At 58.1% G+C, this 17164-nt stretch overlaps 4 protein-coding genes across 4 annotated transcripts; 1 reads left to right on the top strand and 3 right to left on the bottom strand.

Moving 5' to 3' along the window:
* Positions 1–2465: 2465 nt before the first annotated feature.
* On the bottom strand, positions 2466–3054 carry MFIFM68171_02593 (MARVEL domain-containing protein; the record flags this gene model as incomplete). The annotated part of the gene is made up of 3 exons (XM_071058015.1): positions 2466–2639; positions 2705–2848; positions 2908–3054. The coding sequence occupies 3 exons, from the start codon at positions 3052–3054 to the stop codon at positions 2466–2468; spliced, it is 465 nt and encodes a 154-aa protein (XP_070914116.1).
* Positions 3055–8927: 5873 nt separating this feature from the next.
* Positions 8928–10775, top strand: MFIFM68171_02592 (Protein-tyrosine phosphatase-like protein (Fragment); the record flags this gene model as incomplete). The annotated part of the gene is made up of 4 exons (XM_071058014.1): positions 8928–9371; positions 9793–9940; positions 10191–10374; positions 10589–10775. 4 exons carry the CDS (start codon positions 8928–8930, stop codon positions 10773–10775), a joined length of 963 nt encoding a protein of 320 aa, XP_070914115.1.
* A 417-nt stretch (positions 10776–11192) lies between these two features.
* On the bottom strand, positions 11193–12550 carry MFIFM68171_02591 (mitochondrial 37S ribosomal protein mS45; the record flags this gene model as incomplete). The annotated part of the gene is made up of 2 exons (XM_071058013.1): positions 11193–11729; positions 12017–12550. 2 exons carry the CDS (start codon positions 12548–12550, stop codon positions 11193–11195), a joined length of 1071 nt encoding a protein of 356 aa, XP_070914114.1.
* Positions 12551–13303: 753 nt separating this feature from the next.
* Positions 13304–15864, bottom strand: MgSsk1 (Two-component response regulator SSK1p; the record flags this gene model as incomplete). Its single annotated transcript, XM_071058012.1, has 3 exons — positions 13304–13495; positions 13549–14246; positions 14304–15864. 3 exons carry the CDS (start codon positions 15862–15864, stop codon positions 13304–13306), a joined length of 2451 nt encoding a protein of 816 aa, XP_070914113.1.
* Between the last annotated feature and the right edge of the window lie 1300 nt (positions 15865–17164).

Here is a 17164-nt window from a genome sequence, read left to right as displayed (position 1 = left end):
TCGGGTCTCGGACGGATGAGAGCGGATGCCGAATGGATGCGACGGGAGTCGAGGAAAGATATAGGCTTGGGCTTTTCAACCCAACAAGTACCGCCTCGCCGTCGTTTCGTTTAGATCGCTGAAGGATTCTCGTTTGCTGACAACGCTCTAGTATGCCTCGGAACGCGCAGAATACACCGGGGGGCCAGGGCGTCAGCGGCGCTGGCCTGCGAGATGGAACACCTCACACTGTAGTTAGAAGACAGCCAAGCCGGAGTAGGCGGTTTGTTTTGTGGCCTGGTAATGATACTCGGTTTGCGGTGCATGGCAGAAAGATGGGACATGGAACCACGGTAGTCACCACGAAGCCCGCAGCCGACTTGGGAGCATTCTGCATTCATATCCCAGCTCCTTGCCCTTGATCACCCCAAATTTGAGCAAGGATCCATGTGTTGATTCTCAACCAGAGGCCCACCTCCGTCCGAGCAGACCCAGAAGGACGGGAGGGGACCTTGACAACCCTGTCAAAGCAAACAGGCTTGCCCCGACATCCCGGCTGGGCGCAGCTGTGGGGTTCCGGGGCCACTGACTGGCCATGCCACTAACGGGTCTGGCAGGCGGGGTTTCCCGATTCTCTGTCAAATAGAATATGACGATGCAGGTAGGGACCCGGAAGGCGGCAGTCTATTAACGCCACATGAACTCATCCAAATGTCTGAAGATGGAGGGAGTGCTGCTGGATGCCGAGAGACCACCAGACCACACAGAGCTGCTCCGTAGCGGTTACCCACAGTTCAGCCGTGCGAGAAGCCCGCCGAGACAAGGGGAGGGGCTCACATTTCCCCAACTGAAAAAAAAAAAAAAAAAAAAAAAAAAGAGAGACCAAAAAATTCCAAATGTTGAGTTTCTCCTAGGGTAACAATACTGTGTAGCGTCACCAAGTGCACGGGTGCCAAGTGGGCTCGAATAACGTTATCTGTATTTTCCTCTCCACCGCGCCTCCCCTTCCACCCCCGCGGCTATCGCGTTGCCTCCTTTAGAGGACGTGGGGAAATGAGACCCTAGGGGGCTGATCGATCCGACGCTTGTATGATAATCGCACAGTTTGCTTTGCATTATTTCAAGGGTGGGAACCCACCCCTCCACCCCCCTCCCCCTGCGCTTCAAAGGGCTGCTGCATTCCGAGTACCACAATACAGTCACCAAATTGCTGCTCTGTCTCGGCATTGGGCATGCTGCAGGCAAACAAACCCGGATGGGGGGTTGCACACCCCCGTGGTGGACCTGGTACATGGCCAACCAATGCCTAACGAACATGGGCGATTGAGCCTCCTGGAAAACACGGCACGCCAGAGAAGCCTGAAAACACACGACGGGGGCTCTACTCACTAGGGCGGTTCCAAAAACCAAAGAATGGTTAGATGCGGTGTTTGGAGAGGTTTACACTCCGCTATCATGCTACTATGTATGTAAAGTACAATACAGGACCAGTCTTCACCACCTGCAACGACCCAGATTTGTGAGGTTGGGCTTGATCCTAGCATGTGTCGATCTCGAAGATCTTGTTTCTGACTGCCGCAAGATGGGGTGACAGCGTAGTCAAAGTTACCTTTGCCGTGTATTTTCCATGTCGAGATTCGGCCACCCATCGAGCACTTGTCGCTGATCTCTGCTCAAATGTGCCGCGAGGAGAAATATCTCTGGTGGGGAAGTCGGGCTGCAGCGGCTCCCAACTGATCGTCGTCTTGGCGCTCCTGGATTTCATTCTTTTTGCTCCCCCGGCTGTTCGGATTTGCACACCTCGTGGAAGTCGCAAAGGAGATCTGCCATGGAACTACACGGTCCTTTTTGCACTAATCAAGCCTCCCGTGTACACTACGTAGTCCTTCGATTGAAGACAGATTTGGCTCGGCAGGGCTGCTGATGCCACATGTGATGTGGAGGTTTCGGAGCTGCGGATGAGCTTGGAAGTGGAAATTCACCAAACACCCTCTGACGTCATCAGGAACGGGCGGTGGAATAGCTCCAGAGGGGAAAACAAGCAGTCCATTCGCCGGATGAGGTGTTTCCCGCATGCCCTGCGGCGGGTTTGCTGGCTCGATTTGGTTCCGGCCAACGCCCACGGGTGCTTGGAGTGCCGCGAAATGTCATATGCAATTGTCTGTTTGCTCCCGTACGAGAACCAGCCCAGCCCAGCCGAATAAGGGCGTCAGCTCCGTTTGTCTAACGCCCAGGTTACATGCAAAACTCACCAAGCTACCCTAGGCATGCGAATTTCGGTGGATGTATGTGCTAGAGACATCTGGCTATTACTATTAGGCCCATATCGGGCAAATCTTTGTAACCTTACATTGGCTTCCAATGCCAGAAAATGACAAGGCAGGGGAATAAAACAAATACATGGTATCATGCGCAATAAGCCAGACCAGACTTGACTTCACCTCTCCTTTGGATCAGGTATCCAGATGTTATTATCACCACACACCTCAGAGTTTGGCGCGGCTGGTGAAGCGGCTCCGGCGCTCCCTATGCCCCCACCAGTAGATGAAATGTGCAAGGGTGCCGATGAGCCACAGGATGGCATTAGCGAGGACGACCCAGACAGCGTTTTTCATCCGCTGGATGTCGGCATTTCCATCGACGTCTTGGTTGATGTACATCTGCAGAACAAGTCAGCTGCGCCTCGGGTAAGGGGGAGGGGGGGAAAGCAAACGGGTATACGGACTCTGCTGAAAAGACCAAAGAGGACAATCCAGAGGATGAAGAGTATCAAATTCCATGCCCAGACCAATGCGAACCGCAAAATGAATGGGATGCAATAGAGGATTGCCGTCAAGGCGGAGAGGCCGCCCACGACCTCGGCGTAGACCTACAGGAGGTTAGTGGAAGAGTTCGCGGAGGGCACTCTAGCGCTGGTCTGAAACTTGCCCATTTCCCTTCGGCATGTGCGCCGGCTTTGCGGGCGCGGTCGAGCTCTACTCCATAGAGAGCGCAGACCGTGATCGCCAGGGCGAACTGAGCGATGTGTAAAACGGAAAAGAGCAAATAGCCCAGCGTCATGCCGCCGATGGCCATCTTAGCAGCTGGCTCGCGCCTCTTTTTCAAGCCTCGAGGAGGGGGAAGAAGAAAATGAGGAGATCGATTACGAAATGGCGTAACAGTGTTAACAAGATGTATGTACTTTCGAGCGCAAAATTCGACGAGTGTTTTACAAGCTCCCAGACTGCGATGGAGAAGAAAATTGAATGGGGCAATGGGGCACTGCCAAGAGCAACGGTGCAGTTGTGATCAGCGACCCGGTGGAGTGTCGCCCTGTGCAGCTGCATGATGCACCATGACAGTTTGATTCATGCAAAATAGAGGAAAAGGAAGGGCCCTCGTTAAGAAGCCCAACGCCGAACGAGTTGCGGCCTTGTGGGGTTGACAATGGTTCGCCAATGACGTAGCCAGACGAAGAGCCGACATATTGGGCGGGCCCGGGTTGTGCTGGAAGGCCCAAGCTCCGGGTCCTGAAGCTTGGGCGCGCTGAGCAGGGCATCCCGCCCCACACAGATTCCCGTCCCTCAGGTTGTTTGTTCCATTTGCTCGGTGATGGCGGACAACGGACGGCCCGGCAACCTACTGGAAGCACTTGGGATGTCGTCCACTTGTCGTCCCCTGTCGTCCCCTGTCGTCCCCTGTCGTCCCCTGCTATCATGCCATTCTTCTTTCCCTCAAACCCCCCATTGACCAATGGCCGGGCCATCGCGCCGTGTTTCGGCCTGCTCTGCCGGCCCGGTCTCCCTCGAGGGATGTATCATGATGCAAGTATGTATATGCCCATGCATGTACATATGCGCGTCGGTCTCACACAGTATGCACCAAATCTGTCGTGGAAATGCGGACCTTGATAAGATTTGGAAATTCCCGACTGCGATGAAGCCCCCGCCCCGAGAACGCCTGCAGTCCCCAGCCTTCTTCCCCGACTTTCCATCTCGGGAACAGTAACAAACGGAACTTGAGGCCGCAGTGTCCTGCTGTCGGGGATTTGGCTGCTTCCGGCCAACCCTAACGCCGAATTGTGAGACATGCGCGCGGGGTTTCTCATCGTTTTCGGGCACAAGCTCTGCCGAAGGCTGAAGCCAAAAGAGGGCCGCACTACTCTCCTCGGTTGACAATCCGAGCAGTTGTAAAAGCCGTGGCTTCCCCGAATGTTTAGATATTGTAGTTCACTGCCGTTGCTTTGGTCATTCTGTACATCGGTGAACCGGTCACTCGGGCGCCACGTCCGGAGAGCACACGGTGAGCCGCTGGGCTGGACGCTTTCCGGTTATGGCAGTATCATCAGGCTTCTAGTGAACCTGGACGCCCATTCCACAAGGCATGTCGGCCTGAAGGGAGCTTGAGGCTCTGTTCTCAGCCCTTTCCTCCGTCCGCCATAAAAGAGCCGCACCATCCGCACAGATTCTGTCCCTGGGTTTCCCTGCTGGCGGTTCTTATGGAGAAAGTTGCCATCACGCAAGACTAGGAGCCGAGATCCGCTATAGACTCCAAAACTCAAGCGTTCGCTACGCCGATGTTTGGAAAACCAGAAAGTAGGACTCTACGCCGACCGCACCTCGACCCGTCCTCCGAATCGTACCACGCCTGCCAACGAAGCGTCCACATGGCTCGCCGACCCGACCCCCTTGGGCACTTAACCACACATGTGGTTTTCTGCGTCCCCAAGTCGGGTCTTACCGGCCCTGCCCACGCTGGCTGCGCTTCGGAATCACGCCGCTGGCTGTGGCAAACCCCTCCCCTGACGATAGCCTTCTGTCAACGCCCAATGGCCTTGGGGTTCGACGGGGAGAAATGGCAATTCCCAATGGAATATACACACAATGAATTGATACGTTGTGCATGGCGCAGCCCCGGAGGCACTGTTGGCTTGTCAGCCGAGCGGCCCCGGCACGGGACTCGACATGGGCCCGTTATTACCGTTAGGCTTCCGAGGGTATGGTTCAAGGGAAAGGCCTGCGGGACCAAACACATCGTCGTTGGATGCAATGCGGCAAGTCAGGCAAGCGCGATGCTTCTGCCATACACGCTAGCATATGCTAACCCTGCTCTCAGCTTGGGCTAACAGTCTTACCACACTGTTGCCCTGCCACAGGATCGTACACCGACTGCCCTACTTACGTGCCGTTTATGGCAAGAGCATGGCAAAGGAGAAACAGGCAACGAGACTACACCATAGCCGATGATCGGATTATACAGTTGCACTTCTTCATGGCTCTAAGTGGGCTAAGGGCAACTCCCAAGCCCCCGCCCCGTTCTGAGCAAACTAGACGGCCGCTAATCTCTCCCATGACGCTCCTCGGTCGACGGATGTGCCCAGACAGGTCAATGGGGGCTGTGGTAAACGGGAGGGATATCAAGCTCGCTCGCTCCGGGGAGATGCCTCGCATCCATTCATCGTGGCATAGGCCTCCTCGCCCTTCTCACTCACCGAAGCTCGAAGTGCTCAAGGTGCAGGGGTCTCGGCGGCGGAGAGAGACTGGATTCATCGCTGGCACGGAAACCACCCTCGCCCCCCTTATGCCCTAACGCGGCAATTCCACACAATCCAGCTGCGACGGTTTGCCAGCACACCGCGAGTGGAACTAAGCCCCTCCGATAGTTGGAGAATGCCTCACGAATGGCCAAAAAGGCTCCTATTGTGTAGTTCCACACCGACATCCGTCCCCTTCCGCCTAATCCTCCAAGCCACATTGTCAAAGACAAGCTGCTGGGCGATGGCCACGACGAGGGAGACATAAGAGCATCCTGGCGCGCTCCGGTAGCAGACGGGATGATACCACCATCTTCATCACATCCGCGATCCGGACGCCTACTCTATAACCTTTGCAACGCCCAAGAATCTCCCAACATGCCTCACGGAGAGCGGGTCAGTTCCCTGGCACCCCTTGGAGCTTGATAGTTTTGTCTTTATGCTTACTTTGCGCCCCAAAAAATAGAGCTCCTACACCTGTGACTACCGGTGGCGATGCTGCCAGTGCGGGTTCCAAGATAATAGCTACAAAATGAACCCTCAGTGCGTCATAACGGACTGCTACCACATACGTTGCGGCGATTGCCATACCTGGGTCGCTAAGGCCCGCGGCGAGCATTGACCGCCGCAGTCCCTGCTCGCGCGCTCGGAGGGACTCGAAGCGCGGCCGTCGCCGGTGGTTCCACCGCATGGGCGGCTCGGTGCTTGGTTGAGCTTGTCCGGCGGGCTTTTTTTTCCCTCTTAGCAGCAATTTTTAGGTCTTCCCTCTCGGTTCTCGTGTTCATCGTGGAGGATTTCTTGTCACACCCGTCACACCCGTCACACCCCGTCTCGCCATATCTCGAATCCCGCGTCCGTACTTCACCTTTCTTCTCGCCGCACCCGCCCCACCACTAGCCGTCTGTCATCTTCTCTCTCTCTCTCAGCACCATTTTCGATTTCGGAGGTTTGCGCATTCTCAACCCCCTTGGCTTTTTCTCTCCTAAAACAGCGCTCGTTTCAACATATCTTTCTCGGTCAGCTCAGTTCTCGAAATCCTCGGTTACTACTTTTTTTTTTTTTTTTCTCTCTCTAGAGGCGTTGGTCGCAGCATTTCGTCTTTGGAAATACGGTGTGGCGGACAGAAATCTTGTCCCTTTTGCGAATTCTGGAGCGATCTGCTTTTGGTCATGTTGGCGTTTCTATAGAGAAAATATAGACATGGGTTTAGAGTAGAAGGATCTAGAGAATTAGACATTTGTTTTTCCCCCCCTTACTAATATTGTTCCCGTTTGTGGTGCGAATGATCAGACTCGACTCCTAGCGAGGAAAAGGGGTCCTTGAGGTGATGTTGCCATCCTTAGCGTCCACACCCGACACTGACGATAGAACCGTCAATGAACTTTTAAACTAGGTGGTACTATGTCAGTCCCGTGAGCGAGATCCTCACGGCGCCAGAGCCGGGCGTAGACGGTAAGGGATGGCAACAGCAGTGGACCGTCTCTCCATTGGGAGGCCTGGGCACCTTCTTGCTTGCCAGAGTCGCCGCTGGCATGGACACGGCAGTCTCCGTCTTCGGCATCCCTGAAATGTAGACAGATTGACGTCTGCCTTGTTTCGGGTAGCAGCGGGGCATGCTGAATGGTCGGCCTCCGCAAGCGGAGCTTCCCACGTGCCAAGTCGTGATGGGCGAGCGAGAGGAAACGACAGGCCGTTCGTGAAGTGGCGAAGCACGTCCACATGAGAGGTGAGCCCGGCGTGCCGTCTCTCTCTCTCTCTCTCTCTCTCTCCCTTCGTGCTAGGCCCCGGAGATTGACATGGCAACTGGGACGGGGCGATAGGGATCTGCTGGGAGCTGAGCCACCTCGGCCAGCGTGCTCTGCAGCTCTTGCCACAGCAATCAGGCGTCAGCAGTAACAGAAGGCAGGGCAGCCTGAGCGAAGTCGACAAGAGTTCCAGAGATTCCGTGTCCTACGAACGGTGGCTAGGTAATTATGGGACGGGAGGGAAAAAAAAAAAGCAGAACATTGGCTTTTATACGATTCGATGCTACTGGTCAGGCGGGTGAGCACAAACCGCCTCCCCTGCATGGACTTCTCAGGATCCGCTTACAAGGCTTCGACCTTGTGGGGGAGAAGGGGGAGGAAGGGGGGGGGGGAAGGGAGGAGCGGGGCGGTTGGGCGGAATGCAAGTGTTTGCTTCCTTCCCGGTCCGATCTCACCAACAGATCCCGTCGTGTGTCCCACGGCATTGTAGTAGCCAACGTGGTCCCGGTAGTCCCACAACGTTTCTGCCAACGTTTCTACAGTTGTCCACCCTTCGTTCTAGAATGGACATGGGGCTTGGAAAATGTTTGACGAGAGGGCGCCATCCTTCTACATCAGGCACGGCGAGCTAGAAGGGGAAGCCAGTGGCCCCACATTGGACATGATGACGACTGGCGTTCTTTCGTGAGGCTCGGGACACGCTGTGATTCGCAAGGCAACAAGACGGCAGTAATGAATGCCCTCATGCCCCATGACATTCACCGGTGAAGCAGGGTCTTCCTGGAGTGTCACGTTCTAGGGTGGGGTAGCATGAGGAAAACCGCGGGGCAGTTGCAGACAGGCTACCGGGGACACTCGAGCCGGCCGTTTGACAGCAGCAGGGAATCGAAGCAGTGGAGGAAATGCGGCTCTTTCGGCGGTGAAAAGAGCCGTCGGGAGTGATTGGCGAATGGGGCCAAAGCTGCGTCAGGCTGCAGCCGCGGGCGACAACAAACCACGATTGGGCACCGATCGCCACCCAGAAAATCGTGTGCCAGTTGCCGGCGTCCATCGCATCGCATCGCAACCACGCTTGCAAATAACTTGCTGCCTTTCGGGTTCTGACGTGCAGCAAAAGTTGCTGACCGCCCCGTGCCTTAGAGGCGCGAAGAAACCAGGACCAGGTGTCGACGAGGCTGCAGTATTTGGGGTTAAGCGCCGCTGGATGATTCCGGAGTTTGCGGCTACAGGTAGCTGAGCTGCAAGAAAGCGGGTAGGGACGAGCAACTAAAAAAAGAAGGGTAATTATTTTATTTCATTATATTTTTTTTTTCAAGAAAAAATAAAATAAAAAATAGCTCAATCGAGAAACCGAAGCTGCCAGATCGCGCCGGCAAGCGCTCCCGGAGGGCGGTACGCGTGCCCCGCCTGGGGATCGAGAATTCCCCCAGCGCAGTGGAACTTCCTCTGCAGAGAACCCGCATCCCCCGGCCGTCATCGGTAGGATACCCTCCCCATCCCCCCGTCCCCCACCCCCCAAATACCGGCATTTTTTGGGCAGGGCAGCTGGAGGTTTTGCGGTTTGAGATTTCGGCCCTTCCATCCCTGCTTTAGGTTCGTATATCGCGAATCCCCTGCCCACCTCTCGGCACCAGCTCCTCAAGTTCCTCTCGCTGCAGCCACATCCCAGGTCTTGCGGCTGGCAGCGACACATGTCTGCCAACGGACACCAGGCTGCAGTTGCGGCTGCGGCTGCGGCCGCTGCCACAACCACCCCCACCATCACGGCTGCCACCTCAACTGTCACTCGCGCCCCGCCATCACCACCCTTCATTCGTGCCGCGGGCCTCCACAACCTGCGCGATGTAGGGGGGTATGCCGTCGGAAGCGAGCCGCGCAGGGCCATTAGGCGCGGTGTGCTCTTTCGCTCGGCCGAGCCCACAGGGCTCGAGGACGACGGAGTGGCCGCCCTCCAACGCCTCGGCATCACCCACGTCTTTGATCTTCGATCCGTGGTCGAGCTCGAAAAAGACGGTAGGCAGCAGCCCAAGGAATGGCCCGGCGCGACTCGCATCTTTGTGCCCGTCTTTCTGGACAAGGACTACAGCCCCGAAGCCCTTGCTTTGCGCTTCCGAAATTATAGTGACGGGCCCGAGGTCAGTAGATCGACCTGTCGTCTTCGCCTGCTTTGCGTCGCTCTCCCTCCCCTTCTCTTTGCCTTATCCCAGCGACGGAGGTGGGGCCGAAGGGGGGTTAGGTGGGAGGGGGGTAGAGATGTGGCGTTTCTCATCAAGCCTCTTCAGGCTGCTGACTTGCAGTCGGGTATGAAAGGAGGATGACATGGGGAACAAAGGGGGGTCGATCATGTAGCACCATGAGCTGGCTGGCACAACCTTCAACCTTGTGGCAGCGGTAGCCGCTCCCGCTTTGCGCAACACGTGTCTCCTCCCTTGTCCCCGTTGTCAGAGGCGTCGGGAGGCGTCGGGGATAGCGTCACACCGTTCTGTGCCACCTTTTGCGATCTCTGCTCCCCCTCCCCCCCGTCAACGCCAGCTGAACTGACAAAGTTGGATATAGGGATTCGTGCGTGCATACAGCGCCATCCTCGCCGCAGCGGCAGAGCAGGACCACCCGTACGCACCATTCCGCACCATCCTCGAGCATCTCGCCTCACAGACGACGCCGCCCTCACCCCTGCTCGTGCACTGCACTGCTGGCAAGGACAGTACGTAGATCCCACCGTCATAACCCACATGATGCCCAAGGCTCGTGACGCCGCATGGTTAGTCCACCGGCCTGCCTGCCTGCCTGCCCGCCTGTCTGCCTGTCTGCCCGCCGACTGCCTATCTTTGTCCTCTTGTCGTCTTGTCGTCTTGTCCACCTTCCCTCTTCGCTTCCACGTCTGCCCAGCGCCCAACCGGCATCCGTCTTGGATGATGATCCACACCGCTAAAACCCAGCCCCAAAATATCAAGGAACGGGCATCGTCATCGCGCTAGTTCTCGCCCTCTGCGGCCTCGACGACGCCGTCATCGCGCACGAGTACAGCCTCACCGACCTCGGGCTGGCGTCGCGCAAGGAGGAGATTGTGCAGCACCTGATTCGGGGCAATGCCCTCTTTCGGGACCGGCCTCGGGCCGAGAGGATGGTGAGCGCCCGGTGAGTACATCCGGACCAAACTCTCTCATCCCCATCCCCGTTCCCCATCCCCATTCCCCTCCCCCTCCTTCTCCCTCTCCCCGTTCACCCCTTCTCCCTTCTCCTTTCTTCCTTCTCTTGGCTGAATAAAGCGCTACTGGGCTCAAATATTTTCCCGTGGTGGGGGTTGCTGACACGGGAGTGACTTGGATTGTTGTGTGGACGCGGGTTATAGGAAGGAGAATATGCTGCAGACTCTGGCCATGATTCGCGAGAAGTACGGCTCCGTCGAGAGCTATGTCGTCAACCACATCGGTTTGTCGCCGGCTGGCGTCGAGCAGATTCGTAAGAACCTGGTTGTCGACCTCGCCGAGGGCGAAGAGCCGCTCGACTGGAGAAGCCACGCCGAGTTGATGCAATAGCGTCCCGCGACCGGCCGGGGCTGGGAGAGACGGACTCGTATTCGTGATTTTTGCACTTTGTTTCTGCTTACAATACAAGATTCAAGGCGGCTTTGCCGAAGTTGCTGCCTATACACGGCCGCTGCGGATCGGGGCCTGCAGCTCTACCAACTCCCCCCCTTCCCGGGTCGCCGTTACTTGATACAAAATAAATGATACATTGGGCTCGACCGGCCGGCTGATGGTCCTGCGCTGCCCTGCACTGCCCTCGAAAACTAGCTTGGTCTGCAATGCTCAATGCTGCTCTCAAACGAAAGCCAATGGATTGGACATGGCACAATCCTGGTTTTGTGCCGGAAGAAAACCCAACCAACCAACCAGAGCAGCAACCCCCCCACCCCCTTTCTCTCCGAGGGGGTGGGAGCGAGGCAAAACGCTTCATTCCACCTTGGTAGGGATCTTGACCTCTCCTCTCCGGCGATCCGAGAAGGGCACGCCGTAGCGCCAGCCGACGGCCTTCCTGGAGCGGCCGTTGCGGCCGACGTCCTCGGCGTTGATCTTTTCGAAGCGGTACTCGAAGCGGCCGACGTCGACGCGCGCGGTCCTCTCGTCGTCGCGCTGGCGGCGGGCGCGCTGGGCGGCGGCGACGTCGGCCTCGCTCCGGGCGGCCGCCTCCATGAAGGCGCGGTAGGCCTGGGCCGGCTCCATCCCCCCGGCCAGGTTCCGCTCCATGTCGACCAGCTCGGGGATGCGCATCTTGGCGTCGGGCGGTAGGATGTGCTCGCCGAAGGCGCGGGCGGCGTCGGCGCGCGTGAACTCGCGCGACTCGGACGTCGGCACGAACAGCTGCTGCATCGTGTAGCTGTGCACGTGGATGTCGTTGATGGGCTCGAACGCCTTCTCGCCCGGCTCCAGCTTGGCCCGCGGCAGCATGGACAGGATGGCTTTTGCGTAAGGGGTGGCCATGGGTTTGTTCTGTGAGGAAATTTTTGAAGGTTGGGGTTTTGGTTAGTGGAATTGTTTTTCTATCGAAGAGGTTGGGAAAAGGGAGCGGGGGGAGAGGGTTGGAATAAAAAAGGCTCGTTTCCCTTGAGGAGGGAAAAACTCAGTCGTTGAACAGGTTTCTAACCATGGGTTTTTTTTTATGTCTTCAAGACTAATCGAATTTGTGTTTTGTTTGCGGATCATCATTGAGAGCCGGGGGAAAAAATGGTGGGTTATAGCGAGAAACCCAGCAAAAAAGGAAACCATATATAACTCACCTCCCTCTCCCACTTCTTCTCAATCTCCTTCATCCTCACCACCGCCGCCACCCGCCGCATGTCGACCTGGAACTGCGCCGACACGGCCTTGAGCGGCATCCCCTTCTCCATGACCGACCTCCAGATCAGCTCGCGCGCCTCCTCCGACAGCACCGGCTCGCTGCGGAACGAAGGGTTGTTGGGGAACGGCTGGTTCGCGCCCACCGTCTCAAAGTCCGACACGGTCATGAGCTGCGAGATGTAGTTGGTCTTGCCCGGCTGCGGCGGCTGCCGGAACTTGTCGGCGTTGGCCCGCGTCCATTGGAGGAACTGCCGCCGCAGCCGGGTCGCCGGCCGCGCCGCCGTCGTCGAGAAGGCTCGGCTGCCGCCGCGGCATTGTGGGGACGAATGCGAGGGCGTCGACGCGGTCGCGGCCGCGGCCGCTAACCTTTGCAGGGCCAGAGGTGATGGTGATAGGGAGGATGACGGCGCTGTCTCGAGGCTGTTGAGCAACAACTGCGGCTGGCAGCAGCTGCTTGGTATCCGGGGCGGCATGGCTGGGGTGGGATGTTCTAGGTTATGGGTTGTGAAAGGTTGAGGTTGAAGCTTGGAAATAGGGAATTGGAATTTTCTCGGGAACAAGCGATCTCGACCCACGCCAGGTCCAGCCAATGGGCGAGTGCCATGCACAAGGGTTAGGGTTAGAATATTCAGCCACCCGAGCCACCTTTCTGGTTCATCCACTGAATTTACAAGCTACGTGTAAGTAATAGAGGGGAATAAAATTGTACTGGTGATGGGATAGTGGCCGAAAATATCAAAATATCTTGAAGTGTTTTTGTGCTTGGTCTGTCTCGTGGTTAGCAGAGGATACTCAGTCACAAGTTTGCGTTCCAGCCGTCTGCCACATCAAGCGATCCGTCGCTCGTTGGGAACCATTGCATGGATTACAATTACTCCCCGCTCTTCAAGTCTAACATTATCCAAGAATGCCTCGCCGTGGCTAACGGCTGCGACGTATTATCCATTGCTGGCAACGGTCTGAGTGAAGCGAAAACCAGTCGGAAAGAGTCAAGACAACCCGGGGAAGTAGCTGGCCCGTCCAGTCATCCATCGCATATTCCATTCTGACTCCGAGAAGAAGAGAAAGGACAACCATTACCAACCAAAACGCTAGGTATGTGTGAAACGCATTCGACCCCTCCCTTCCCACGCTGCCGAAATTATGACTACAAGCCCATATGTTCGACCCGAACAAAAGCAAGATAGTAAGATGATGGTACAGTACAGCCAATTAGAGAAGGCGTTTCACTGGCCGTCCGAGGACGAGCTGTTCGGTCCCTGCCGGTTTTTCTTGGTCTTGGCCTTCTTTGCGGTCGGGTCCTCGCCGTCTGGCTTTTGCAAGTACGACTTCCACTTCCTCCAGCCGTCATAGTCGATGAGGGCCTGCATGCAGCCCCATTCCATAACCTTCCTCTCAAGCCAGACGTACGTAACGGGCTGGGGGGAATCCGTTAGCGTTGGAAAGTGCTGTGCTGGCACCGAAGACATACCTTGGTCAGAAAGTCGTTGCACCCTGCGGCCAACGCTTCATGCCGATCACTCTGCAGCGAGCTCGCCGTCAAGGCGACAATGATGACCGGGCTCTTGAACATTTCCCTGTTCGGAAGCTTGTCCTCCTCGGCCGTCTCGTTGGTGGTCACTTCCGGCTCGCCGACGCCGCTGTTACTCTTGCTGCTGGTAGGGCTGCTGGTAGGGCTGCTGGCGCTGTTGCTGTTGCTGCTGTTGTTGGTCGGCGTCGATGAGAATGCACCGATCGAGTTCATCCGCTCTAGTCGGCGGATCTCGCGTGTTGCCTCGAGCCCACTCATGACGGGGAGTTGGATGTCCATCAGCACCAGATGGAAGCCGCCCATGCGCCACTTGTCGACGGCCTCGCGACCGTTCATGGCCGTCTGCCAGCGCACCTTGAGCCGCTTGACGAATGCCTCTAGTAGGCGTAGGTTGATGATGTTGTCCTCGACGATCAGCACGTTGATGGGCGGGACGCCGCCGTTGAGCATTCCCGCCGGCAGTGCGGGGGTCTCGGCCGTCTTCTTCTTCTTGGGCCGGGCGATGGCGGAGGGTCGGGGGGAGGCGGCCCGAGGCGGCGGGGTGGCGGTTCGCTGGATCGAGACGGGCGTGGGCTCCTGGGCCGGAGGTGTCGGCAGCGGCGGGGCAGGCGGGATGGTTTGCGCGCTATTCGGTTGGTCTGAAGAAGCATTTGAATGAGTCCTGGAACGTGGTATGGACGGCGCATGCGGCATACCGTGACTTGCGGAAACGGCAATGGTGGCCGTGTGACCTCCAGCGCCGACAACGTTGAGGATCGTGGGCGATGACGTATGTTGCCTCCCCAGTCGCGGCCGATCAGGCCGCTCCCGGTAGGCGCGCGTCCTCGTCCCGCCCGGGGACGGGATCTGTGGTACCTGACCGGTATTGAGCACCGAGATGGCGTGGGTTGTGCCGTTTGGTCCGCCGCCGGCGAGCGTGACCGGGATGTGTGCGACGGCGCCGGGGCCAAAGTAGTCGGTGTTTCCTTCGAGGGGCAGCGCATCTTCGTAGCCGGCCGAGGCGAGGTGCTGGGCGTGCGGAGGCCCGTGCCTGGGGGAGGCGCGCGGGGTGCGGCGGTGAGGGACGTCGATGATCAACGCCTCATCCACCGTCTGCCCGCCGGGAAAGTAGGCGTCGAGGGTGCGGGCCATGGGCTCCTCCGGGCCGAGGACGCGCTCTTGCCTCTGCTGCTCGCGCGGCACAATCCGCAACGTCAGGTCGGGGGCGTCGAAGTGGCGACCGAGCGAGTTGGCGTATTTTCGCAGGATCAGCTCGCGGACGTCGTCGACGAGGTCTTCCTCGCTGATGGTCACGAGAGTCGCCGACCCGCCCGGCCGCTTGACCCAGAGCTTGCGCGTCACCATGTTGGCGCTGATGGGCAGTAATTGATCGGCGGCGCCCGGGTCGAGGTCATCGGCGTGTCCGGCGTTGAGCAGGGTCCGGATCAGCGTGGTCTGTCGGCTCGGGAGCAGGCTTTGGCGTCTCGGGGGCGCGGCTGGACGGGTGAGCGAACCCGAGGGGCGCAATTGCGGGTTGGACGTCGAGCCAGCAGGCTCTTCGCTAGTGGAGGGCGGAGGAACGGGGGCGGCGGGTCGGGTGGCCGGGGTGGCCGAATCTGCGCTCACGGGCGGATCAACGAGACGGATTCTGCGGACGGCGTCGGCAGTGGAGCCTGCGGCTCCAGAGTCATCGACAGGCACAGCGTCGCTTGGCGGCATCGAGCGCGGGCCGCCGTCGGCAAGAATTTCGTCGACGCTCTCGAGTCTGCTCGCTGCTGAAACGCGGCGATCATTCCCGTTCGGGTCGTGGCCGTCGTTGCTCGGGCCCTCCGTGGGCAGGTACATGCTAATTGCGCGGACGGGCCGTGGCGGGCTGTTAGTTGGGGTTTTGGCACTGCTCGTGCTGTTTGCAGCCGGCTCCGACGCAGCGGGCAGGAAAACAGCAGCGGCGTGGCCATTGCTGCCGCCGAGTGCATCGCTGACGCCCGTGGTTTTTCGTGAGTCAGATTGCTGTGTCGCTGCTCCTCCCAGCCGCAATCCTGCTAGCCTCGTGGCTTGCCGCCGCTCGGGGGAGCTTCCGCTGTGGCTGCCGTGGGAAGCTCCAGGAGCTGCAGTTGCGGCCTTCTCGACGCCCTTGACCGCGCTCGCTGCCGGGTCGGGCTCGGCGCCATTGTTGCTGCTGCTGCTATAGTTGCCGCTCTTGCTGGATGGGAGTGGCGGAATGCCAGAGTGCCGCCGCGGGAATTTAGCTCGCAGTCTGGACCTCAGATCCCCCATCACGGGGAGCCCAAAGACCGAGCCTGAGGCGTTGGCCTGCTCCGCTCCAGGCGACTCCAGCTTGTCGGTATGTGTGTGTGGGAGTGCGAGTGCGAGCACGCGTTTCCGTGCGGGCTTTTTGTCTCTCTTTCAGGCAGCTGGCAGCTCAGAGCTAGAAGGAAGAGAAAGACGTGGCAGAGAGCGAACTGATGCTTGGAGATGTCTTTTGTTGTTTTTCCCGTGCAATACGGCCTGGGGTGTTTCCTTGCCACAACGGCCTGCAGGCGGGACTACACTACACTGCGCTAGGCCTGTCAGAGCTCCCGAGGTGGTCGATAAGAGCGTCTTGGCAACTCGATCCCCGCTGGAGTCCAGATCCGCCGTGGTCAGTTGCTCCGGGCCATCTGCAGCGGGCCAATGGGAACCAGCGCAACTCTGCCGGGAAGCTGCACAGCGGTGGAGCTGGCACAGTAAATTCCCTGTCGGCTCACTTCGACACTGCGGGGGCATTTCGCTCTCCCGCCATCCCCCGTTCACACCCCCCCCCCCCCCCAAACCCAGGCCCGCTGGGCCGCCGGAGGAATCCCGGCCAAGCTCGGTGTCCGTCAAGGCTGATTGCAATGCATCTCGACCGAAGCTCCGGGGAATACCGTTGCCCATGCTTTCGGCCTTTCGGATCCACCTCCCGGGCTTTCTGTGGGCATCCATACCATTGTTTGTGTCTCCTCCCGTCCCTTTCCCCGGTCATCTTCACTGGGCGGATGTCATCGGCCAAATGAAGTCGGCATTACTGTCATTGATCCGTTTGCACCAGGCAGCGTCAGGCTTCAAATGCCCAACAGCATTGCTACACTAACATGACCGCAAGTACCGTAGTACGGCCACGGTGTTGGAGTTCGATAGCATCAGTATTTGGCATTTCTGGGTTACGAGTGGAATTGGCTGCCGGTCTTGCTTTTTACATGTCGCTCCTCTGCCTATCCAAATTTTGTTTGGCAATGGAATTCAGAATTTCCCCTCAATCACCTCCACTCTCTCTACCTACGGGATGAGTTGGCATCTCGTAGGCCTCATCGCGTCGTTTACCAGTAGGCCTCTCACGCGACACCTCACATTATCTCTTGCATTCTTTTCTGCCCTGTAGGCTGCCGCTGTTGGTCCTTTGGTTTGTCTGTGGACATGCACGTTGGTCGCCCGTTTGTTTGTCCATCCTACCATCTTAAATACCGAGCCGTCTGCAGCTCCCCGCCGCCGAGATGGGTTCCAGGGCCAAATTCTCCTTTTCTCCTTCCGGTTACGATTCCGGACAGGAAGCCAGCCG

Source organism: Madurella fahalii (genome assembly GCF_045866475.1).
Source record: "Madurella fahalii IFM 68171 DNA, scaffold_1, whole genome shotgun sequence".
Lineage (NCBI taxonomy): Eukaryota > Fungi > Ascomycota > Sordariomycetes > Sordariales > Madurella > Madurella fahalii.
This window is presented reverse-complemented; position numbering and strand designations above follow the sequence as displayed.